This window comes from Schistocerca americana, chromosome 8, assembly GCF_021461395.2.
Source record: "Schistocerca americana isolate TAMUIC-IGC-003095 chromosome 8, iqSchAmer2.1, whole genome shotgun sequence".
Classification (NCBI taxonomy): Eukaryota; Metazoa; Arthropoda; class Insecta; order Orthoptera; family Acrididae; genus Schistocerca; species Schistocerca americana.
This window is the reverse complement of record NC_060126.1, coordinates 227,522,451-227,541,855: the sequence shown is the minus strand read 5'-3', so window position 1 is coordinate 227,541,855 and position 19,405 is coordinate 227,522,451. Positions and strand designations below refer to the sequence as shown.

General features: G+C 44.0%; 1 protein-coding gene across 1 annotated transcript in view; it reads right to left on the bottom strand.

Moving 5' to 3' along the window:
* Positions 1-19,405, bottom strand: part of LOC124545131 (radial spoke head protein 3 homolog) — a 318,786-nt gene that overhangs the window by 36,670 nt on the left and 262,711 nt on the right. The window contains exons 5-6 of the mRNA XM_047123957.1: positions 17,522-17,650; positions 7,118-7,276 (exon numbers count right to left, since the gene is read on the bottom strand). Coding sequence (XP_046979913.1) covers positions 7,118-7,276; positions 17,522-17,650 — 288 coding nt within the window. The remainder of the gene's footprint in view (positions 1-7,117; positions 7,277-17,521; positions 17,651-19,405) is intronic.

The following is a 19,405-nucleotide window of genomic DNA, read 5'->3' as shown; positions in this document are numbered from 1 at the left end:
GATTTCCCTTATTTTATCATGGTGATCGTTTATCCCTATGTAGGTCGGTGCCAACAAAATATTTTCACATTCGGAGGAGAAAGTTGGCGATTGGAATTTCGTGAGAAAATTCCGCCGCAACGAGAAACGCCTCTGTTCTCTTCCTTGAGCCTTAAGAGAATATTGATATTTATTCGTTGTTCCAAGATGTGACTTTTTCGTTCAGGCCTTTGGAATAATAATATGGCTGTTATTTCAGTACCTGAAAAGAGACTTCCTTTAAAGTAAAGTTTATTTCTTATTCGAGAAGTAATTGTTTTTGTCAAACGATTAACTCATACGCTGTACTAAAAGACACGTCGGGGAAGACGTATTCTCTTTTGTTAAATAAAATTTCTTCTGTCAGATATACGTGAACTTTTCTTGTCCGCCAAACCAAACAGAAACAACAGTACTATTCGAGAGGAGTAGGCCACTTGCTGGCACTGGGTTTCACCCTCTCCCTTCTTTCATCAACATACAGTACAAACGTAACACCGCACTATAACACGCATCCAGTACACTCAACCACACTCTACAAACACAACTCTCTCATATCCGCCAAAAAAGGGGGAATATTACAGCCCTTTTCGACACTGCGACGCAACATGCCTCGTGGGTAGAGTTGCGCTCTACTAAAGCTACAGTTCAGTATTTTTGGCACAGTACATAAACGACACAGTAAATGGTAGGATTACCGGCAGCATTGATAGCATCGGTAGGGAAAGAAACATAAATGAATGCGTAAGAGAGAAAGTGGGAACTGATGACTTCTCTTTTCTTCGCGCATATACTATATGATCAAAAGTATCCGGACACCTGACTGAAAATGACTTACAAGCTCGTGGCGCTCTGCATCGGTAATGTTGGAATTCAATATGGTGTTGGCTCAACCTTAGTTTTGGTGAGAGCTTCCACTCTCGCAGGCATACGTTCAATCAGGTTCCGGAAGATTTACTGGGGAACGGCAGTCCATTCTTCACGGAGTGTTGCGCTGAGGAGAGATATCGATGCCGGTCGTTGAGACCTGGCACGAAGTCGGCGTTCCAAAACATCCCAAATGTGTTCTACAGGATTCAGGTGAGGACTCTGTGCAGGCCAGACTATTACAGGGATGTTATTGTGGTGTAATCACTCTGCCACAGGCCGTGCATTATGAACAGGTGCTCGATCGTGTTGAAAGATGCAATCGCCATCCCCGAATTGCTCTTCACAGTGAGAAGCAAGAAAGTGCTTAAAACATCAATGTAGGCCTTTACTGTGGTAGTGCCACCCAAAACAACAAACGGTGCAAGCCCCCTCCATGGAAATCACGAGCACACCATAACACCACCGTCTCCGAATTTTACTGTTGGCGCTACACATGCTGGCAGACGACATTCACCGGGCGTTCGCCATACCCACACCCTTCCATCGCGTTGCCACACTGTGTACCGTGATTCGTCACTCCACACAACGTTTTTCCACTGTTCAGTCGTCCAATGTTTACGCTCCTTACACCAAGCGAGACGTCGTTTGGCATTTACCGGAGCGATGTGTGGCTTATGAGCAGCCGCTCGACCATGAAATCCAAGTTTTCTCACCTCCCGCTCAACTGTCATAGTAGTTAGGAATTCGTGTGTGATGTTCTGGATAGGTTTCTGCCTATTACACGTTACGACCCTCTTCAACAGTCGGCGGTCTCTGAATCAACAGACGAGGTCGGCCTGTACGCTTTTGTGCTGTACGTGTTCCTTCACGTTTCCCCCTCACTACCACATCGAAACAGTGGGCCTAGGGATGTTTAGGAGTGTGGAAATCTCGGGTACAGACGTATGATACAAGCGGCACCCAGCCACCTGACCACTTTCGAAGTCCATGAGTTCCGCATAGCAGCCCATTCTTCTCTCTCACGATGTCCAATGACTACTGACGTTGCTGAAATGGAGTACCTGGCAGTAGGTGGCAGCACAACGCACCAAATATGATAAACCTATGTTTTCAGGGGTGTCCGGATACTTTTGATCACATAGTGTATATTCAGTGGTAACGAATTCTTCTCATTGTACATCTATGTAATACCTTAAGAAAGAACTTCCTAACAGCCTTACTTTTATTTAATTTTAATACACTTTCTTGTACAGGTAGGCTTCTTGCCATTGGCAGTCTGCATTTTACTCCTCCATTTACCAGTTGTTTACCTGTCTAAATAACGAAAGTCGCCAACGACTCTCAGTATCTCATTCTGTAATATAATTCCCTTAGCATCGCCCGATTAAACTTGACTACAAACCATTACGTGTATTTTACGTGGGCCATTCGGAAAGAAAGGTCATATCTGGCGTGAAAAGGAAACACCTCAAAATACGACGAAGCTTTGCACAGATGTGTTGGACAGTATGTCCGGTATGTTCATCGATCGCATCATGTCGCTCTTTCCAGTTCTGAGCGCACAGCGAGCACGTGAAGGTGCCTAGAACAACAGTGTCTCCCGCCAATTATGAGGGCCGGCTGGGAGATTTCGCCTTAAGCTATGCAGCCCACATAACATAACTGCCATGCGTTTCCTCCTTCATTATTCTGCAGGGGCAATGAAGACGCTCCTCCGGCGTGTTCGATGGGAAGTGTTCGATCGTCCACCATACAGCCCGAACTTGGCTCTCTCTGATGTTCACCTCTGCTCACATGAGCCGCTGGCTATGAAGACAACACTTTGGCACAGACAACGAGCTACAGACAAGCGTAGAGAAGTGGCGGAAAGCAGAGGCGGCCGCCTTCTGTGACGAGGGTATTGGAAAGTTGGTACTACCCAACTGCAAATGTGTAAGTCGGAGCGGCAAGTATGTAGCGAAGTAGCCGGAAGGTTTAGCTAACTATTCCACACAAAACTCGTATTTTTACTTTGGTTTCCATTTCGCGACCGGTCGGACCGTACTTCCCGAATAGCCCTCGTACTTCTGATGATGTTCATCTTAACAAATTTCATCAAATCACTTTTACCTTTCTGTTCAACTGATTATCGAAATCCATTGCCATCTCTCTGACATAATTACTATGTCTTCAGCAAACCGCAAAATTTTTATTTCTTTGATTATTATTTCAAATTTCTCCTTTTATTGCTTGCTCTACGTATGCATTTAATAACAAGCATAATAAATTATGAACCTGTCTCACTATCTTATGACCTACCGACACCGTATTGTATTGTTCAGCTTTTATAGCTGTAGCATAGTTCCTGTAAAATTTGTAGACAACATTTCGCTCCCTCTTTCTTTATCTCTACGGACTTCAGAGATGGAATAAATATTTGTTTCATTTCCGTAGCAGTAAAGTATTTTGTAATAAAGAGGGAGGGCTGTAGCACTACGCACCTTAGGTCGTTAGCAGGCGTTCCATCAGAGCGTTGCCTGCGGTCATTAAGATACGAGTTCACAACGCGGGGGACACCCGCAAGTACAGTCTTCTGGCGAGACTGGCTCCTCTCAACAGTCTCCTTTCTTCTTTACTTCAGGGTTACGCAAATATACTGTTCAGACTTCACATTTATAACACTATCTTTTTCTCGGTCTTTCAACGTTTCTTTTTCCTCAGGAATTGTGCTTGTTTACGATGACTGGAACTCTGTCTTCTTCCATACGTTTAAGATGTTGGGTACGTTTCTTCCTTTATTCTTGTACTTTGCGACCTTTGATATCTCTTAAAAATCTCATTTCAGCCGACTGCATGCGTCTTTATTTTTTTCAATCTGAGTTTCATTGCGATACAGTTGGTGAGAATAGCCGTTGTTTCGTAAAATTTTAATTTTGTCTCTTCCCCGTCTTCTTCTTTAAGGTTTTATTTATAACTTCACATAAGTGCTGAAACATATTGTTTATTTTTTTTAGTCTATATATCAATGTCATTATTTAAGCTGACATCGCACCCTTAATATCTAAAACTCGAGACTTGTTTCAGTGCCGTGTCTTCAATAACAAATTTTGTTCAGACTGAACTGAAGAAAATCAGTTCAACTTCAAGATTGCCCCTATCTTTCATATCTCTCCCATTAATCTACAGCTCGTGTATGATCAATGTTCTTTAGGGCTTTTTCCGGCCATCTTTGAGAATTCCTAATGAAGTTAGGGCAGTTATTTCATGCGTGACCATTTCCAGAAGCAAAATCCTTGTATTTGCGTCCCCAGGCACAGCCTACAACCGCCGGTAGATAGCACTGCAGTAGTAAATCACCTTGGAGTGCCGTTTCATGCGATAGTTTTTGAGTTCTCATGAATTACACTAGGAACATCGTTCAGCTTTGCATCCAGTGTGCGTGCGTTTTAAAGCTTCCTCGGCACCGTCATCCTTGCATGCGTCTGTTGGTATTACTTACAATGTTGCATTTGTTTGGAGTGACAGATACTTGGGGCTTCATTCTGCTGTTCTTCGGTAGACGAATACATCTCCAAGGGCCAGCCACCAACGAAAAATCCCAAGTGCCTCAGAGAGTTTTTATTTTTTTTTATTTTGGGTGCTCTAAGTACGCAGGACACGGGGAGTGCATTACAAAAAAATGAATAATACAGAGAAGGAAGCTACTGGAGTCTGTTCACAGACTATGACGCCGTATACAGATGTCCTAGAAGAAGCGGTCATATTCGTGGATACGACAGGAAGGATTACCTGAAACAAGAAACTTCACATGTACATATGCCCCATTCCGAAAGGTTTCCGAGACAGAACACATGGACGTTTTTTTCTTTTGGGCTAGCTGTGTGCACTGATGTGTCTTGCTGATTCAACCTCTTTGACGTTTTATTATAGCCCAACCGACCTAGTTGCTTTCATCCTCTTTGCTCGGTATGTTTTTGTGCCACTAAACCAGCCCTTTCAAGAGCATTTAGCCATGGTGCGCTATGAGTGAAGTAGTGTCAGGGACAGAGTGTATAAGAGAGCAGGAAGGGTTAACTGTTCGTACATGCGCTGCTTAAATGCCACCCATTTACATTAATAATAAATATGCAAATAGCTTGTGCGGGATGCTTTGAGAACTCAAATGAAAATCGCTGGAAGGAAGGCGATGTTCTTTCGGGGAAAGTTCAGAACGACCCAACTGACGGTAACGTGAATTTCGCGTAGGGATCACAAAGATAACAGAAATTAGGACTCACAGAGAGGCATATAGATTCTCGTTTTCTGCCCACTCTATTTGCGAGAAGAACAGGAAAGGAAGTAGTAGAGTAGTAGAGCTACAGGGTACCCTCCGCCATGCACAGTACGGTGGCTCGCGGAGTATGTATGCAGATGTAGATGTGTTTACAGTTTCTGCGATGGTAGTGCTTCTGCCGCTGTCTAAGAATACTGTCAGCGCTATCCGGCACCTCGAATTCCACATAGTATAGTGTTTCCCAGAGCTTTTAGCACATTGCGTGAAACACGTATTCTTCGAAGTTCCCACTTTTCTTCTGAGAGTGTAGTTAAGTATCCTGTGCAGGAACAGCAACAAACTGTTGACATGGTGCAGCTTAGTACTACCACCAGCACACTGCGAAGTTCTGGGCGAATCAGTGTCCTGTGAACACGTGTGTGGAGAAAATTGCTTGCGAAAAACTTGTACCCACTTCACTTATAGCGTGTCCACAATCTTCACGCTGGCGACGATGTCATACGACTCGAATACTTTGGTTAAATGACTATCGTCATTTGCTCTCATAAATACTATTCACTGATGAAGCCACTTTTGCACGGAATGGAATCAGCAACACACGTAAAAATCTTCGGTGGTCGCAGAAAACTCCACACTCCACAGTGGAAATCAATTTCAAAATGGTTCAAATGGCTCTGAGCTCTATGGGACATAACATCTGATGTCATCAGTCCCCTAGACTACTTAAACCTAACCAAGCTAAGGACATCACACACATCCATGCCCGAGGCAGGATTCGAACCTGCGAACGTAGCAGCAGCGCGGTTCGAGACTAAAGCATCTAGAGCCGCTCGGCCATAGCGGCTGGCGAAATCAATTTCGAAATCTGTTTTTTGATCAGTGTTCGGTACAGCATGGTCAGTATTATATACGAGTGCATAGTTTCGCAGTGATATACAATGAAAATTTCCTCGGACTTCTAGCCGCGTCGAGTGTTTTAAAATCCGCGAGCTCTCGGCCGAGTTCTACTCGGCCATTGTGAAGTGGTGACTGCCGAATGATTGTTGCTGCCGCAGCAGGATGGCAGCAGCAGTCATTCGACAGTCACCACTTGACAATGGCCGTGGAGAACTCGGCCGAAAGCTCGCACATTTTAAACCACCGGACGCGGCTGGAAGTCAGAAAATTTTATCAGTATGATTAGTAACATGCTGATAGGCCCGAAAGGTTGGAAGGGCGAATGAAACGAAAAACTTACATGATTTTCTTTTCTTTTAAAAAATAAATTCGCTTGTTGAAGAACTGGAGGACGTTCTTTTGGCCACGTGTACTGAAGTGTATTTCAAGCATGACGGAGCCCCACGGCATTTTAACAGACGTGTAAGGGAACATCTCAACCGCACTCAAGTTAATCGCTGGATTGGCCGTGGCAGCCCAGTTAACTAGGCATCAAGATCGTCAGACCTTATGCCATAAGATTTTTGTTTATGGGCTTCGATGAAGTCTGAGGTGTACAAACGAAAGGTGAAAACGGATGATGGACTGCTTGGTCGCGTAATGGATACTGCTGCCCTCATAAGAGAACGTACAGAGGCTCTTGCACTGCAGCTGACGGTGAAACATTCGAACGTTTATTGTGAACTGTGCAACAGTTGTAATGTGACGTGTACGATTATGCTTATAGGCGAATATGTTAAAACTACGTATTTTTCAATTGATACTTTGTAAAACGCGTGTTGTACTGTTCATTAACTGTTGTACACGTGTAAACCTAACGACGTATTGAATAACAGAGAGAAAAGATAACAATGCACATTAAATGTGTTACATATGGGACACATTTCGAAATAGGGCGTAAGTCTGTACGAAATTCTTTGCTTTGAATGATCGTTCCTGTCATACCCCTGAGTACGGACCACTCTTCCCGGGTCACCCTGTGGAAACCGCGACGTCAGAGTGGTTCATCAACGCTCCGCGCCAGCACGCGGCGCTGCTTACCTCTGCCTCCTCGCCGGCCCTGCGTTCTTCGAGGCGGCGCTGCTGCGCGCGCATGGCGGCCATTTCCTCCTCGGACAGAACCTCGATCATGGCCTGCTCGATCGTCTTGCCCACGAGCACCTCCAGGATTGGCTCCACCTCCAAGTCGAAGTCAAAGAGCTGCGGACAAACAGCAAAATGCACCAACATATCTGACGCGGACGAACAGAATTAGAAGGTAAAAGCACGAATGAAGAGAGTAACTGGAAAACTATGTTCCGGATTTCGGCTAACAGATCGGTGATCTACATGTATAACAACCTACTTAAGAGGACACATCGTAAATTACTAGTATTTGTTACTTTGCCCAGCACCTTACACGGTGTGCGTAATCACATACAAAAAAGTGCTTTGCAGGTAAAAAACATAGCTGCGCTTAACCATGTTCATCTCTTATCAATACCTGAACATGGTGTTTAAGAAAAGTGTCAACACTACTGGCCATTAAAATTGATACACCACGAAGATGATGTGCTACAGACGCGAAATTTAACCGACAGGAAGAAGATGCTGTGATATGCAAATGATTAGCTTTTCAGACCATTCACACAAGCTTGGCGCCACCTACAACGTGTTGACATGAGGAAAGTTTCCAACTGATTTCTCATACACAAACAGCAGTTGACGGCGTTGCTGGTGAAACGTTGTTGTGATGCCTCGTGTAAGTAGGAGAAATGCGTACCATCACGTTTCCGACTTTGAGAAAGGTCGGATTGTAGCCTATTGCGATTGCGGTTTATCGTATCGCGACATTGCTGCTCGCGTTGGTCGAGACCCAATGGCTGTTAGCAGAATATGGAATCGGTGGGATCAGGAGGGTAATACGGAACGCCGTGCTGGATCCCAACGGCCTCGTACCACTAGCAGTCGAGATGACAGGCATCTTATCCGCATGGCTGTAACGGATCGTGTAGCCACGTCTCGATCCCTGAGTCAACAGATGGGGACGTTTGCAAGACAACAATCATCTGCACGAACAGTTCGACGACGTTTGCAGCAGCATGGACTATCAGCTCGGAGACCATGTCTGCGGTTACCCTTCATGCTGCATCGCAGACAGGACCGCCTGCGATGGTGTACTCAAGGACAAACCTGGATGCACGTATGGCAAAACGTCATCTTTTTCGGATGAATCCAGGTTCTGTTTACAGCATCATGATGGTCGCATCCGTGTTTGGCGACATCGCGGTGAACGCACATTGGAAGGGTGTATTCGTCATCGGCATATTGGCTATCACCCGGCGTGATGGTATGGGGTGCCATTGGTTACACGTCTCGGTCACCTCTTGTTCGCATTGACTTCACTTTGAACAGTGGACGTTACATTTCCTCTGCCCTTCATTCGATCCCTGCGGAACCTTACATTTCAGCAGGATAATGCACTACCGCATGTTGCAGGTCCTGTACGGGCGTTTCTGGATACAGAAAATGTTCAACTGCTGCCCTAGCCAGCACATTCCCCAGATCTCTCACCAACTGAAAACGTCTGGTCAATGGTGGCCGAGCAACTGGCTCGTCACAATACGTCAGTCACTACTCTCGATGAACTGTGGTTTCGTGTTGAAGCTGCATGGGCAGCTGTACCTTTACACGCCATCCAAGCTCTGTTTGTCTCAATGTTCTGGCGTATCAAGGCCGTTATTACGGCTAGAGGTGGTAGTTCTGGGTACTGATTTCTCAGGATCTATGCTCTCAAATTGCGTAAAAATGTAATCACATGTCAGTTCTAGTATAATATATTTGTCCAATGAATACCCGTTTACCATCTGCATTTCTTCTTGGTGTAGCAATTTTCATGGCCAGTAGTGTAGTAGTACTGATACCATTCAGAGCATCCCGTTCTCTACGGACCGTGCAACATTAGCTCACCACAACGTTCTGTGGGCGATGGACTGGTCGAGGAAGTCCCGTAGCATTGTCTCCTTGATCCCCAAAAGTGAATCCGTTGGATTTATGGCCAGTGGGACAATTAAAGGCACTGCTGTATGCTCAACCAATGACAATATGCAGACGTCACAGGAGCGTGTGACCGATGCATGTGCCGCAGTACCAGTGTCGCCAGGTTTATTCGAAAGGGAGCGTAATTCACTGTACTCGAGGATGTGTCAGGATGAGTGGTAACCACATGCAGCACTGCATGTAGAGTCCACTTCTACGTGAGACGAGCGTCTGAGACCTCAGACAGGCCCATGTCTCAACAGGTACTGCTTTCCACACATACCATTATAGGACCTTTTCTTCTTGTTTTGATCAATACCGCCTCATGTAGTAATATGTGACATTTTTGTTTAAACACCCTGTAGAGTTCCAGTTGTAAGTCTCAACTCTGATCCGTAGAAATTATTATTATTTATCATTTTGCGTTTCTTGTTTTCATTGGGCACACAGGTACTGTAGCCGGCTACATCTGCCGCTTTATGAGTGCCGACCTGTGGGACGAAAGTCCAAATATATTACAAAGCCAGCACGGAGATGCAGCAGTGCCCTGTATTCTTTCAATATTATAGAGGCAGCTCTGCGTTCTGGCACGGACGGGCCAATCGTGACCGACCGACCACCGACTGATTCATGGCCAATGGCATCATTCAGATGTGGTATGGAGAGGCGTGTGGTCACCAAACCGCCGTCCCGGCCGTTGCCGTCTTTGTTGACCTCAGAGCGGCTGCTTCTCACTCAAGTAGCTCCGCAGTTGTCATCACGAGGATGAATGGATCCCGTACCAGTCCTCCCATGAAGGAAAAATGCGTGACTGTAACTGGAATCGAACACGGGTCCTCCGCATAGCAGCCAGAGACGATGCATCCTCACTTACGGAGGCGGACCTTCTGAGCTTCGCTCTCTAGAAATTAACTTCTCATACAGGTCACACGTTTTTATGCCCTCCTGTCTCAGTATCTCCTGCAATTTTACTTTGTATCAGGACAGATGGCTAAGCCACCTACCGCTCACTATTATTCCACATCCGCCCCAGAAATACGCCTGCTCCTTTCGACTATCTGTAACTTTTGCCACCCACCCATGCTGCTCGATGAGACTGACACTCGGAATAATTCCATGTTTCCTGGACGCCCCTTTGTAAACCGTATAACTTCAGTAAACACAGGCTTGTTTCGATTTATGGACCTCTGTCGCCCATGGCACAGCCACAGGCTCCATCCACCTCACATCCAGTTCGTTGTCTCCTACAAAGTGTTACAGATAGTGAGCAATTTTGGTTCAAATGGCTCTGAGCACTATGGGACTTAACATCTGAGGTCATCAGTCCCCTAGAACCTAGAACTACTTAAACCTAAATAACCTAAGGACATCACACACATGCCCGAGGCAGGATTCGAACCTGCGACCGTAGCGGTCGCGCGGTTCAGGACTGAAGCGCCTAGAACCGCCTGAGCAATTTTAACTCCTTGGGATCCTAGATCAATGAAATCTGAAATTGTTCACAAGAGGTTAAGAACCATATCAAAAAAATCTGTAGTGTCCTCTACGTCTAAATTTATGCACCGTAATTCGTCCTATGGCGTATTGTGTTGCACAAGCCTTTCCACGATCTCGGGTGCAGTTCGTGGCGGATGCGCGAGCAGAAAGATCCACGCGTACCGCCGAATTTCTTTAAATTTACCCCCATCTTCACTATGCGAGAAGTAAGTTGGAGGATGTAGTATACTACTGGTAATTAAACGTGGGTGCTCATATTTTTGAGAGTAACTTTCTCTGTGATGCGTAGCTGTTTCGGTAACTTATTTCGGCACAGATACACAGTCACTGTACGGAATTAAGACAACAAGGTTTACCTAGATGACGTAGTGGGCGAAATATATGCTGTAAGAATTCTTCCGGTAAATTTACGTCTTCTATCTGCGCAACACATAACTACATTTTTATGATCGTTCACCTAACGTCACCTCGGTCGGATATCCCTAGACGCTAGAGTGCTGCGACTGATTTTAGTTACTTTTCCCCGACTGTCTAAATAAACGATAGTGTCTTTTCGGCTATTTACAGGAAATATGTAAAATATATTTACATTAACGATGAGCTGGAATCAAAGAGTCTCCAGCATTTGTATATTTAAGGATATTGTCAATGTTATTGAGATGCCTGCATCAGAGACGCACCGTTACAAAAATGAAGCATATCCTTTCATGTGCGTACACAAACTTTCTGTCCCAGAAAGGTTGTCTGTGTTGAAACAGCAGATCCAATCATACGTACTGCAAATGAAAAAATGTTGTTATTGAACAATAAATATTTGGTCTCTGCTGCCATCATAAGAATGGTGTCGTCCATAACTCTTGGACAGGGCATTAAAATATCAGTCATAATCACCAATCTAGCCATTCATAAATGAACAGTTTAATAGAGGAAAACAGCACCGTTATCAGTCCATTAAATTTCGGGAGCGGAGCCGCACAAACTTTATTTTGTAATCTCCTAATATTTCAGCTGCACTTCTGAAATTTAATGCATTAATTATTACGCCGCGGAAACATCACGATGCAGATCAATATAGTTATCACCCATCTAGTAGCCAATAAAAATCAGTACATACTTAAATACTTCGAACCTGATTCCCTGATGTAGTCGTTCATTTCATTTCTGCTACTTTTATTAATCTGGCTTATTATTTAAATTTTTTTGACGAACTATTAAATTGCTATTTCGAGCTGGAAGTTTTTTTTTGTCAATTTTCCTATGCTTTCTATTGAGCAGCTTGGACCACTAATGCCGTTAGCCACGCAGCTTAATCCTGTACAACTCTTGTGATGTACCGATGTCTTTGTATCAACAGGCGAGCGACATTTGTGCTTTTATGCAGAGTCTGTACTAGCATTGAGTAAAGTGATACATGTTCGTGGAAGAGCTATTTATTTTATCGAGGTGTTCAAACATCGTTGGTTTCATGTCATGTTTGTGACCTCTCTGAATAGGTATTTATCGCAATTTTCCTACAGTTTTAGAACTGGTGTTAATGTTATCTCACTGATAACCGCAATGTTATTTACGTACCCATACTTTAAACTGTCACTGTTGGTAGCAATGCCTGTGTACGACCGAGAGTGTTACGACCGTTTCCTATCGTGGAAATGAGTGTTTCTAGGACACAATGAAACTTCAAGGATCAGTTAGAAAGATGAAAAAACTGAAAATAGGTAGCGGAGATACAGACAAATCTTCCCGTTCATGCCATGAGCAGAGTATGGGACACTTACAGCTTGAAGTGAAGTGAACTCAAGGCAGAAATGAATCGCAAATATGTTGAGGTTCCGTCGAAAGAGTACCAGAGACGGTGGAAACGTTTATAAATGGCATGGGGTGTGTCGTCTTAGTACATCGAGTAAGTCGGACATCGGAGACGAATGGGGGGAAGGACTTTGCAAAGCCGAACAAACGACAATACGTGGCGTGGTCGATGCTGGAAATGATACCAAAGTTTCAGATAAAAGCAATTCACGTTGTTGCAGCTAAGACTCCATTGGAGACAAACTGCACATAGGTTCTTGTAAGCCTACTGACATCTTGATTCACGATAGCAACAGGCACAGTAAAGGCGAGACTGGCCATTGAAAAATGAATAGGGACCGAGTGTCCAAATGACTTGACAGTTTCTATTTAACCACGGTGATGGCCGTATTCGGATTCAGCTTCCTCCAGAGAATGCTTGTTTGATACATGTCCAGTGAGACGTACTGACAGCCTTGATTACAGCATGGCTGATGTGTCCACCGCTATTCAATGCATATTCCAACTGTAAACATGTTCACGCCGTAAAGTTGGTATTGCTACTTACTATCGTTAGCACCATGTTGAACAGCAGTTAATGCCAAGGCATACTGTAAGTAGGCTGTTTAGGGTTTTATGTTGGTAACGCCACGTAGCGCTCTATATGAAAATCACTGACTATGCTGTGTGAAGTCTGTGACTGGTTTGCATTGTTGGAATATTAGCTATTGCAGTGTTGGGCCGTTGGATGCGAACAGCGCGTAAAGTTGCGCAGTTGGAGGTGCGCTGCCAGCAGTGGTGGATGTGGGGAGAGAGATGGTAGAATTTTGAGAGCGGACGATCTGGACGTGTGTCCATCAGAAAGAGTAAATTTGTAATAATAGGTATCATGAACTGATATATAAATGGTCACTTTTGAACATTATTAAGGTAAATACATTGTCTGTTCTCTATCAAAATCCTTCATTTGCTAACTATGCCTATCAGTAGTTAGTGCCTTCAGTAGTTAGAATCCTTTATTTAGCTGACAGTATTGGCGCTCGCTGTATTGGAGTAGTTCGGGTAACGAAGATTTTTGTGAGGTAAGTGATTCATGAAAGATATGGTTATTGTAAGTCTTGGCTATTCTTTTGTCAAGATTATTGAAAGTCAGATTGCGTTGCGCTAAAAATGTGAGTCAGTTTAGTGTTGATCAGAATAAGTAAACAGAGAAATGTCTGAGTACGTTCAGTTCTGCTCAGCTGTTTGAAAATCAAATAACGTAAGAGGTTTTCCAGCACTGTCATTTTCAAATTTTTCCAAGGGGACGTTTCAATACAATTTCGTCGAATTATATATCTGCTCAGTATATGATACCAATTCAAAAGGAAATTTTGTGACGTTTCCGAGGGTAGCTGTCGTTTTCAAATGGACGCTGCCGTTCTCAAACGGGGACGGCCTATGACGCTGAAACAATGCCTTTCCCGTTAGGCACACCGCACAACAAACACCCTGTAAGGTGCAAGAAAAAACATACCTTCTACCACTCACTTTACTGTAATCCGCAGAGTAAAATTACTGTTGTAGAGTCTTTATTTAGCCACAAATCTCAACTGGGCCTCAGTCACAGCAAGTAAAGATACCAGTAACCTGGTTCTGAGAGCCAGTAACGACAGTAATATCGCCAGCCGGAACCTTAAGGAAGTAGCAGTCAAGTGCTGACTCCGGTTTCTGAAAAAAACAGATGCTTCAAAGCTTCGCAAAAGACAGAAGGCGTTATCGGCTCTACAATATTCTGCCATCATAGAATTCTACAACACGAGTGTCTAGCTAGTCCCGCTTTGACGTAAAGCATATACGGCCTCTGTAAATGACTCGTTCGTTTTCAAACTTCTATATTTTCCAAACATGTACAAAGTCGACTGATGCGTGAATGGAAACGTGAACTCACCTAGTTTGCATTGTGCCCACCACTTCGCTTGTGACTGCAGCGCCTTGATATCATGGCGAAAAAGCAAGAAAAGAGTTTTTGTGTGTTGGATTATGTTATATGTTTATCTGTAACGACAAAGCAACGAGCATTCAGTGGGACTTTTGTAAAAAAGCCCCCGCCTAGACAGACCGACGTGCGTTGGTATCGACAATTTAGGGGGACTGGTTGTCTCTGTACATAGAAAAATACCGGTCGCCCAAGTGTGCCAGATGCAAACGAGGAGAGAGAAAGAGAGTTTCGTACGCTGTCTAATAAAATCAACGGTCTGCGCAAGCCACGAATTTGGATGCTGCAGAAAATTGCGTGGAAGATTTTGTGACGGCTGTTACATTTCAAACCATGCCGTCTACAGCTCTCGCAACAATTAAAACCGAAGTATTATGGACAGCGCCTTCAGTTTTGCATCACAGTACAGAAAGAACTTTCACCTTCAAACCGATATTCAGTGACGAAGCAGCCTTCCATTCATGTGGAAAGTTTAATCGCTACAATGTGACAGTTCGTAGTAATAGACGTAAAGTCATCGAGTAAAACAGAAGTAATACCAGGCGTCCCACAAGGAAGTGTTACGGGCCCTCTATTGTTCCTGATCTATATTAACTACACAGCAGACAATCTGAGTAGCCGACTCAGATTGTTTGCAGATGACAGTGTCATTTACCTTCTTGTAAAGTCATCAGATGAGCAAACTAATAGCAAAATGATTTAGATAAGATCTGTATGGTGCGAAAAGTGGCAATTGACCCCGGAGAAAGAAAAGTGTGAAGTTATTCAAAAAAATGGATCAAATGGCTCTGAGCACTATGGGACTTAACATCTGAGGTCATCAGTCCCCTAGAACTTAGAACTACTCAAACCTAACTAACCTAAGGACATCACACACATCCATGCCCGAGGCAGGATTCGAACCTGCGACCGTGGCGGTCGTGCGGTTCCAGACTGTAGCGCCTAGAGCCGCTCGGCCACTCTGGCCGGCGAAGTTATTCACATGAGAGCTAAAAGAAATCCGCTAAATTTAGATTAATCGATGAGTCACATAAATCTGAAGGCTGTAAATTCAACTAAATACTTAGGGATTACATTTAGAAATAACCTAAATTGGAATGACAACATAGATCATGTTGTGGGTAGAGCAAATCAAAGACTGCGATTCACTGGCAGAACACTTAGAAGGTGCAACAGGCCTACTAAAGAGACTGCTTACACCTCGCTTGTCCTCCCTATTCTGGAGTATTGCTGTGCGGTGTGGGATCCGCATCAGGTGGGACTGACAGATGACATAGAAAAAGTACAAAGAAGGGCAGCTCGTTTTGCATTATCGCGAAATAGGGGATATAGTGCACAGACATTATACGTGAACTAGAGTGGCAGTCAGTAAAACAAAGGCGTTTTCCGTTGCGGCGGGATCTTCTCAGGAAATTTCAATCACCAGTTTTCTCCCCCGATGGCGAAAACGTTGTTGGCACCCACAGACATAGGAAGAAATGATCATCACGATAAAATAAGAGAAATCAGGGCTCGCACAGAAAAATTTAAGTGCTCGTTTTTCCCACGCGCCGTCCGAGAATGGAACGGTAGAGAGACAGCTTGAAGGAGATTCATTGAATTCTCAGCCAGGCACTTTATTGTGAATAGCAGAGTAATCACGTAGATGTAGATGCGGGGCACAGAATAACCTAGTGAAACTGTGACTCTTGAACGAGATTCCCTGAAGGTTAATGTTTTCTGTATACTGTCACGAAAGCAGCTGTATGGGCCGGTTTTCTTCTGTGACAAGAATGTGACGGGTAGGTCTATCTCTTATGTTGATATCTTACAGCTGCGGCTGTTTCCACAGCTAATTGCTGATCTCGAGAATTTCATATTCTAATAAGACGGGTGGGTCACCCTGTCACTGCAGCATCGATGTTCGTCGCTACCTAAGTGACGAGCTTTCACGTGGCTGGATTCGGCATAGTGGCTCTGTTCCCTCGCCCCCCCTCCCCCCTTCCCCCCGCCAGCTTCACTGGTCGCTTGAGGGTACTACCAAGAACACCGGAACAGCTGAGACAACGTACTATTACTGCTGTGATGATCACTGATAGGATGTTTCTAAATAAGGTATGGGACGATCTTGGCTGCCGCTTGGGCGTGTGTCGTGTGAGCAGAGGGCACTCATAGAACATTTGTGGAGGGCACAATGAAAAGTTGTTGAGTTCACGGTTCTATTCATGCATCAATTATTTTGATACATGTAATACTTTGGAAAATATAGAGTTTATAGTAGCTATGCATTTTTTCATCTGTTTCAGAAAAACGCGTACTTCTTCTGCAGCTGGTAAGCGCTAACACGGTACGGAAGTCAACTGTGTGAATTCGTTCAGCAGCTGCAGGGCACGACAATATAACACTGTAAACTAACAATCCTCTCGTCATTTTCTGCTGCCAAAAATAAATGACATTTTTACCATTCTCTGACCTCCAGCATATTTCCAATAGCCTGGAAGCACGGACTCATGAAACCATTACCCAAGAAGAAATCCGCCAAAAAGCTTTCTGACTGCAGGGTCATAAGCATTCTACCAGCATTATTCAAGGCTTTAGTACACACAGTTCAGGGACAGATTACTAATTATTTAATATCAAATAATCGTTTAGATAAATGCCATTCCTCTCTGAGCCAAAATCGCAGAGTGATGACTGCTCTTACAAAAGTGACTGACAAACAAACAAAATAGGAATAAACAACAGGTGACTTATTGCATGCTTTTTCGATTTCAGGAAAGCTTTAACTACTGTCGACTTTGACATTCTACTTGCTGAACTGACAAGTCAAAATTTTTCTTCAAGTGCTGTTCAATGGTTCCATTCATACCTTCCATTTCGGCAACAGTGTATAATTATTGGAACAGAAAGCTCACAATGTAGGGACCAGTATCAGGGGCCCCACAAGGATCAGTATTGGGCCCATTATTCTTCTCATTATATGATCTGGTCAAGCTAAATACGCAGTAAATAAGTAAGTACTATTTGGACTGGAGGATTGGAGGAGAAATTCAGTGTTCCGTTGTTAAGAGCACACCATTCAGTTACAGAAGTCTGTAAGAGATAGTGACATATGTGTCGCTCATCTGTTGCTGCTGGTGTCACCGTATTACCGCTAGAGTGCAGCGGTTGAGCTGGAGTATACTCACGTCTCCTGGGTATATCTGCGTCTCCTGGTCGAGGCCGGTCTTGGCCGGTACGTAGGGTGGCGTCGGCGGCCGGTCGAGGAACAGGTCTGTCTGGCAGCAGGCGTCTTCTTCCAGCGGCCGGTCGAGGATCTGCGAAACGTCCACCATCCGTATAAACTTGTATTAAACGTAGGCCACAGTCGCAGACAGCGCGTCGAACTTCACACAAAAAGGTAAAGATCAATCAGAAGCCACTGACATGCAACAGTTTCAAGAAGAGGTCATTGGAATAGATAGAAAACAATATATTTATTTAGAATTGAAGGATACCTCTTACATTACTAGAAAACAGTTAACAGTTGATATAGGTACTCGGAGCTGCTGACCTACTTCGATGCGACGTGATAGGCTGTCTGCCAGGTGCGACCATGGCCTCCTTTGGTAGTCGAAATCGTTCCAGAGAAATAATCTTGCAGAAGTTTAGAACAGTCCTTTATTGGAGGCTACTGGGTTGCATTACGTCCTGTCAGTGTCATGTTTACCGTTTTCATTCTGTTTGAGCTCTCAGATTACTACAGAGCTCTGATATTTTCAGAAAGAAATCCTCAAGTTTCGCAAGTTTGCGGGAGAGCTTGTGGTTTCTGCGACTAAGCAAGGAGGCACTATGCTTAACACACTGTACTCGCTTTCTGGAGGTGCCAGCTCAAATCGCCGTCCAGCCACCCATATATTTCTTTTCCTTGGTTTACCTAAATTATTTAGCCAAATATTAAGATCATTCTTTTGAGAAGGACACGGGTTCTTCCTTTCCTATTCCTCTCCAATACCAGCTTGCGTTTGCAATATGTGATCCGCATTTGTCCTCATCTCCATGTTCATCTGCTTTAGAAATAAAGGCGGCAGATATTTTTGATGAACAATACTCGCAAACTATACTGTCGAACTCCACAAAGCCGCGCGGGATTAGCCGGGCGGTGTAAGGCGCTGCAGTCATGGACTGTGCGGCTGGTCCCGGCGGAGGTTCAAGTCCTCCCTCGGGCATGGGTATGTGTGTTCGTCCTTAGGATAATTTAGGTTAAGTAGTGTGTAAGCTTAGGGACTGATGACCTTAGCAGTTAAGTCCCATAAGATTTCACACACATTTGAACATTTTTTGAACTCCACAAAAAACAATGTTTACTTCGCAGTTGCATCCTTTCCTTTTGTTGATGATCACCTGTTGTAATGCAGTCTGGGGCGAAATCTGAACTTCATGTCTGTCTTTTCTTCCTTCGCTTAATGCCGCCTCCTTCCTCCACAGAATATACCAGTATGTGTGGCCTGAGTTCCGAATTATTTTTTTCTGTAGTTATCATTGCAGCATCGTAAAAAAAGACCTCGTTCTTTTTTTTTGCTTATTGTGTGCACTGCATTATTATTGTACATGATTTTGTTTTGTGTGTAAATTCTTGTTCTCTTGTGCCCTATGTGTTGTCACTGTCTGTGGGTTAGGTACTTCTGTCTTCATGTGTAGGGAGATGTGTGCACGTGACGTGTTAACTTACTGTCTGTTTTCATATAACTGCTCAGTTTTTCTGTCATATGGCTGTATAAGAATCGCTATTTGTTGTGCTAAACTCTTGTATGTAGTTATGTTTGTTTAGGATGTTCTACGTAATCTGTAGAGCATGAAGTTGAAGCTTGCTTGTTTGTGTGTCACTGAATAGTTTGATTGGGTGTGGAGAGGGATGTTCATGATTGTGCAGTTTCCTTTGTATTGTAGAGACGTTTGTGATGTTTTTCCCTTGTATGGTCAGAACGAAAATTACTTTGTCATTTGTTTCTGTTTGTAAAGTGAAATAAATTGCACAGTGTAAAATGTTACAGTGCTTTCCTCCTATAGTTTTTTTATGAATACGTGTGGTG